Source organism: Meles meles, chromosome 15 (genome assembly GCF_922984935.1).
Source record: "Meles meles chromosome 15, mMelMel3.1 paternal haplotype, whole genome shotgun sequence".
In the NCBI taxonomy this organism is placed as follows: Eukaryota; Metazoa; Chordata; class Mammalia; order Carnivora; family Mustelidae; genus Meles; species Meles meles.
Genome location: NC_060080.1, coordinates 13,220,120 through 13,227,109, shown reverse-complemented (window position 1 = coordinate 13,227,109; position 6,990 = coordinate 13,220,120). Strand labels below are relative to the sequence as shown.

At 47.1% G+C, this 6,990-nt stretch overlaps 1 protein-coding gene across 1 annotated transcript; it reads right to left on the bottom strand.

Moving 5' to 3' along the window:
• Nucleotides 1–234: 234 nt before the first annotated feature.
• MSGN1 (mesogenin 1) lies at nucleotides 235–816 on the bottom strand. The gene has a single exon (XM_045978881.1). The coding sequence runs from the start codon at nucleotides 814–816 to the stop codon at nucleotides 235–237; it is 582 nt and encodes a 193-aa protein (XP_045834837.1).
• Nucleotides 817–6,990: the final 6,174 nt, after the last annotated feature.

The window sequence follows — 6,990 nt, the reverse complement described above, 5'->3', positions numbered from 1 at the left end:
AACTGTGGGAACACGAAGCAAAATACCGGCTTGTCTGGCTGTTAAGTGTTCTGGTCGTTCCAACAAGTCCGGTGGGGATTCCCTTACAAGGTTGCAGATCACAAAGTCACCACGCTTTCTATATTAAAACAAAAACAAAAACAAAAACCTTCATGCTGTTGTTCCATGAGCTAGTCCAGGTCTTAAAGCTCTCCTGTGCCCCGGGGCTGGGATGGGTCTGGTCCGGGACAGCGCTCAGGCGCTCTGGGGCCGAGGCTCCCTCCCGCCGTTGAGGAGATCTGTGAGCTCCCTGATGTACTTGATGGTGTACTTCAGCGTCTGGATCTTGGTGAGCGGCTGGCCCCGCTGGCTGTAGATGGGGGGCAGGTAATTCCGGAGGGTGTGCAGGGCGTCCGCCAAGGTCCTCATCCGAAGCTTCTCCCTCTCGCTGGCCTTCCGTCTCCGCTGCACAGACATCCTGACTTTGGCCCCCTTCTGGGCCTTGGGGCCCTCCGTGCCCTGCAGATAGGCAGGCTGGAAGGCTAACATATTGTAGTCCACTTCCATCAGGCCACCGGTCCCACGGCCATCGCAGCCACCACTGCCCCCGTTGGTGGCACCTCCGTGCCTACAGGCCAGCTCAGCCACAGCCGGTCGGGGAGAAGAAGAATAGGACCCCAGCGAGGACGCCGGAGACAGGCTCTGGGTCGGGGAGGCCCGGTTCACCTCAAAGGGCCCTGCCCTGTTGTTCCAGTCCCAGGAGGACAGCAGGCCGGGGCTGTCGGAGGGGCCCAAGCCCTCTTCGAGGCTGAGGAAGGTCTCGCCCAGGTTGTCCATGCCTGGGTAACAGCTTCAGAGAGAAAAAGCTTCCTGGCAAGTGAGAAAGAAAGTTCCGCCGCCAGCCAGGGCAGAGCTCTCTTTTATGGTGGTTGGGGGAGAGGTGATGGAGTGGGAAAGAGGGCCGCAGAGGGGGTTCAAAGGAGACACCGAGGACCAAGATGGAAAATGAACCCTTCAGGTGCCACTTTCTCCTCATGGATAATTAACATCTTCCAGCTAAAATGTCTTTAAACACAAAGGCCTCCCAGAGAAGAAAAAAGGAATTATCTTGTTGTAACTAAACCAATTAAGGCTGCCTAACTAGACTTAGCATTGTCCTTGGAACTCATTAATGAGGGAGCCAAAGAAAACAAACCTGGGGCAATTTGCAGCGAGGAGGTGGTGGCCAGGGTGCCCCAGAGGGGCCCCCTCCAGGGCAAGACCTACCCAGTTCAGAGCAGATGGGGTGTACTGGTGGAGAAGCCGCAGGGTGGGGGCGGGGTGGGAGGGACAGGCAGGTAAGCCTCTGGGCTTGGCTTCCCCAGGAAGTCAAATGCAGATGGTCATAGCTCTTCCTTCATAGGACTCTTGGGAGGACAGCACCCAGCACACACATAGTGGGTGCCAGTCTCCCTCTTGCCTTCTTCTTCAACACAATTTTCCTGAGTTTGGGTAGAGTGCAGACAGGCCTCCAACATGCCCCCCGCTCAGAATGGCAAAGGCCAGCAGCTCCAGTAAACCCAGAGCCTTAATGAGCAGGAAATATCCTTCAAGAAGCTTAAAGCCTTTGCTTTAACAGAGCAGATTGGGATTCCCTACAGCAAACAGATGCCATGAAACAGAAAACCTATTCCAAGCAGGGAGTTTGCAGAATACCTGGCATTTTGCCTTCTGAAGGTCTTTTAAAAACCCAGCTGCAGCATCACACCTTGTTTTTTGAAATGTATAGAGGAAGTGTGAAATTAACTGGGGAGCCTGTTTTCCCCACTATCGCTCCAAATGCCGCTGAATGTGTTAAGTTGGATGGTCCTGCTAGTTTGCCTCACTTCCTACTTGCTCTGAGATAGACCCTGTGTGTTGGAAAGAGGTCTCAGGTTCCCCATTTGTCCCATGAATGTAACTTATTCTCCATGTATCTAATTCTACAAATGAGCGTGAACCTCAGATCAGAGTGAGTTACATACCTGAGTAGTATTAACGTGTTCTTGAGCATGGTAAAGGCTCTTTGCCATTACTGAAAAGAAATGTCAATGGTCTAATTAGCCCATTCACGGTATTTTTTAATTAGCTGGGCTCAGGGAAGAAAAAGTAAAGCAGGTAATTTGTAGAAGAATGCTCTTAAATTTGCCACTTACCAAAGGACCCTAAACCACATCTCGAAGGATGAACACTAATGAAACATAGCAAGTGTAATAACGGCCTGTCCTCCTTTCCCCTCTCTGTTCTTCAGTTCTTATTGAGAAGCCTAGAATCTGCTAGCACCATTCAAGGAACTTTACATATTTTAAAAGTAACCTTTACTTGTTTTTAAATCTAATTTTACAGATGAAAATGCTAAGGCTCTAAGACGTTAAGAGATCAGCTAAGATTTCCCTGGTAAGAATTGGTAGAGCCGGATTCCTAGGAAGACCCCTAAGCCCACTCTTTTTTTTTTTTTAATCAATTTTTTCTATTTTCACTGACTGTGGGAGAGGCAGGTGACCTGAGTGTGATTCAAAAGGGAAGGAGACTCTCTGCAGCCCCAAGGTAGCTGTGACAGTCACCGTCGTCATAAGTTTTTAGTCCTTGTCGTCTAACCTGCACAGTTTCCTATGTAGCACGACTTCTGCTCTCAGACTCGAGTTCCTTTTTTATTCCTTTCCATAGCTTCTTTCTGTAATTGCTAATTTCTTAAACTCCTATTTTAAGAATTCCAGTTCTTAAATCAGACGGTATCTGTCAAATGCTTGGTGCATTATAGACGCTTAGTAAGTGTAGGCTTTGTTCTTGTTGTTGATATCATCCATGGTCAAGCTCACCAGTACCAGAAAGACCTACTCTGCTCTGACTCCTCCACCTCTGACCCTACCCCCCAGCAATGCCACTCCACGAAAAACAGTTCTTAAAGCAAGGAAAGCTGTCAGGCTTCCATGTCTCTCTATGGACACTGTCTCATAAGAAATCAACTAGAACCAAATGTGCATTTCTCCTGCTAGTCTCCAAGAACAACCCTATGCTCAGTCTGTGGGAAATGGAGGTGCAGGCCAGTATGTCACCATCAGCATTTGAAGACTATGATTGGGCCCACAATAGCTAGGTGTTTTCCTACATCCATTGAAAATAAGGCAGAAAATTGGACTATGCTAGCCTGGACCCAGGAAAACCTAGTTGAGAGTGTGGTGTAGGGGAAAGATGAGCCAGAGTTCACTCCTTTAGAGCACGTGGTGCAGCCTCTCAGGGCCCCAGTACTTGACTTTGTAAAAGAAGGATAATAATATCGTCTTTATGATGTGCATTTCTAAAATAAGAAGTATGGACCAAAGCATCATCAAAACTCTTTTCCAGCTCTAGAATGTGATGAAATGTGTTCCTGTGGGAAGGTGTTGATTTAAAGATCCCCCACCAACCCAGCATAAAAGGACCTAGAGACAACTGAGTCTATCCTCTTAGCTTCATCCTAGAGATGACAATGACTTGTTCAGTGTCGCACCAAAAGGCTGTGGCCGAGATGGGAATAGAAAGCAAAGTTGTGTAACTCCCAGATCTGCCATTTTCTTCCCTAGAAACTAGTACAGATTTAAGTGATACACAACCTTTCATATCGTCAGTCATATCAGTCAGACTACACAGTTCCCACATTACTAAGTTATTAGGATAAATACCTTTTTTATAAAGATTTTATTTATTTATTTGACAGAGAGAGAGAGAGATCACAAGTAAGCAGAGAGGCAGGCGGTGGGGGGGGGGCGGTTGAAGCAGACTCCCCGCTGAGCAGAGAGCCCGATGTGGGGCTCGATCCCAGGACCCTGAGATCATGAGCTGAGCCGAAGGCAGAGGCTTAACCCAATGAGCCACCCAGGCACCCCTATGATAAATATCTTAATATGCATTTAAAGATCACTCAACAAACACTGATAAACTATTGTGACGACTATCGTACACACTGAAAAGAAGTCCCCAACTCTCAGACGTGTTCCCAAGACGGCTTGTGAAACATCCTGGTCCTATTTTCTGAAGAGTAGCATGGAGAGACAGCCTCTCCAATCCCAAACCCCAGGCAGACTCCCATTGCCTCTCTCCCCATTGCGGAGGACCCAGGATTTGCCACGCTGGTTCGTGAGTGGCCTAGTGTCTAAATTTTCGCCTAGAGTCTGATTTTGCTTCTGAGGAAATCAGAATACACGTGCTGACACACCTCTCTCCCATATTTTTGGCTTCAGGTCACTCTTCTTAGAAACCAAAATTCCCTCCTTCAAATGAATCCTTTTCCTTCCTTCCTTCCTTCCTTCCTTCCTTCCTTTCTTTCTTTCTTTCTTCCTTCCTTCCTTCCTTCCTTTCTTTTTTCTCTCTTTTTTTAACAAAACCAATTTAGATCGCGTTCTTTACCCAAGACCAGTAGCTGCCTAGGGCTGGTGGTGGGAGCTATCAGCACCCAGCGCAGTCAGTAAAGGGAGACATTGCCTATAGATTTTAGGAGAACAGTGATAAAACTGATGGAGAGCTGGTCTGAGTTCTATTACCACTGTGGAGTGCCGACTCAAACCAATGACAAATTATTAATAAAGCGAGCACTCCTCGCTAGGATAGATGACTCCCACCACCGACCTATCCTCAGTAACCACTGCCCAAGGGAACTTTCAGCTTCACTCACCGGTTTAGAACTGTGACCCAGGGCACCCCAATCCTAGTCCTAGTTCTGGCCCTGCTTTACTATGAAACATTAAACCAGTCATTCAACCTTTATGCAGCTGGTTTTCCTCATGGGAAAGTTAGGATCAGCCTGTATACTGTGTACTATTAAGCTAAAAACTGAAGCTTGCCTTTAGGAAATAGAAAGGCCTATAGGACTATGTTGAGATGTTTTCAAGATCAACAAAAGTAACTGCTGTCACCAAAGAAATCATCCGCTCCAAACCCAGCAATTTTGCCTCGCTACATAATACCAAGTAAATCAGCATGGAAGCTGACTCTTTCAAAGCGTTATCCCCAGACCTTTGAGAAGCATCAAGATGGAAAGACTATTACCCCTGTGACCTCCTGGATATCTGACCATGTGAAGCAGTGTGCATGGGCCATTTGCTCAAAGCAGAGGGAGGGCTCCAGTAGGTTTCAACCTCTCATGATGCTGCAGAAAATCCTTCAATAGATCAATGAATTACAAAACCTAATCCCGGAATGGTGCCTGTGTGGCTCAGTCGGTTAAGTGTCCAAATCTGGATTTCAGCTCAGGTCATGATCTCAGGGTTGTGAGATGGAGCCCTGTGTGTCTAATCCTGGAGTCTAATTAAAATGAGATCTATTCTGCTGAATCCCCAACATGTACTAAGAATTAAACCTGTCTCTTTTAATTAGTTCATCTTAATTTCCATACAACTCTGTGCAATAGAGGTTATAATCCACACTTTAAAGAAGAGGGGACCTGTGTTCAGAAAGGGACCCAGCAGACATAGCAAGAGGACAGAAAGCAGGATAGGCGCTGCCTAAGTCTGCATGAATGCCATATCCAGCTTCCTTCCACAGTATATCCTGCACCCCAGAAGCTGTGACCCCCATGCAATGTAATCACTGAGAACATCTGCAAGATGCAGAGCTTGGTTCAAATCTCACCTCCCCCAAGAAGCCTTCTCTGCCTGCCTCAGTCCTCAGAATTTCTCCCTTCTCTTAGGGACGGTACATAGCTTTGACCCCATTCCTTTGACACTAATATATACTGCCTGATGTTCTGGTTCTTTCTCCACATTAGTCTGACTTGCTTTCCCAATTGTGCTGCAAGTTCCTTGAAGGTATGGATGATTATTTTGCTGGGTCTTAGTGTGGTGTGCAGAGCTAAGAAGGCAACCATCAATTGGCCTGTTGGTTTTTATCCGGTACACATTGAGGCCAAGCACTGTGCCGGGCGCTGAGAACAGAAAGTTAAATTAAGAAGCTTTTTGTCTTCATGTTGTTCGGAGTATTGAGGGCAGAGATAGAGAAGTGAAACTCCTGGCGAAACAATGTCTATGTGTGTGATAAATGGGACCAGAGGGTGCATGAGTGGCTGTAAGGGACAGCCTTGCGAGTCCTCTGTTAATGTGTCCCCATGATAATATTAGCACGTTAGTGCCTCGGTGGCTGTCCAAACACTGGTGGATGGATAGAAAGTGATATTAGTGTCAAGAGGAGAGCCACTAGAAGCAGACTACACCTGAGGCAAATCTTAGAAATATTTACACACCGATGAGGGGCACAGAAAATAGTCTGGAGGACTTTCTGAAAGACTTGACCTCTACAACCTTGCTTACTAAGTAATCCTCCTGTGGGGTCTAAAGAGGTTGCTCCTTTAAAACCAGAGCTGTTTCAACAAGGTGAGAGGTTAGGGAGCTCCTTCTACCTATTGCTCGAAGGTTCGAGATAGCATGCATTTGCAGGAAACCATGCCTGCAAGGGGTCCAGGAGAGGTTGAGGTTGGAGAGAAAAGCCCTGTCCAGAAAGATGAAGCACTTGGACTTTACATAGTAGGTGACAAGGAGCTTCTGGTCATCACAATTAGGAAGAAGCAGAGGCAGATTGGGCCAGCACAGTCCTGGAGCCCTAGGCCAGCTGCTTGTGGAGAATAAGCCTAGAAACCTAGGCTGCTCCAGATTTTATTCAATGTACTCAATATAGAGTAACTCCTACCAATCCTCACAGCAACCCTACAAAGTAGGGGATAGTAGCATCCCTGATCCAAACTGAGTAACAGAGGGGTTCAGTCACTCGCCCAAGACCCCACACATAATGACTGGTAGCACAGGATTTAAACTTACGTAGTCTGCCTGGGGTCCAGGCTTTAAACCACTGGCTAAAACAACTGACAACATTGGAAGCATCAGCATCATAGTCCCTGTAGTGCCCTTAAAGCCGGAACTCAAGCTTTAGCTACAGCTCAGTAAATATGGGAAGACTGGTGCCATTCAATCATGTAGCCAATGCATACAGAGCCCCTGAGACTGGCCCAGTATACTAGGCACTGCA

Excerpts from the sequence above, each read along its gene's own strand:
- MSGN1 (XM_045978881.1), bottom strand. The coding sequence starts at position 816 with ATGGACAACCTGGGCGAGACCTTCCTCAGCCTCGAAGAGGGCTTGGGC.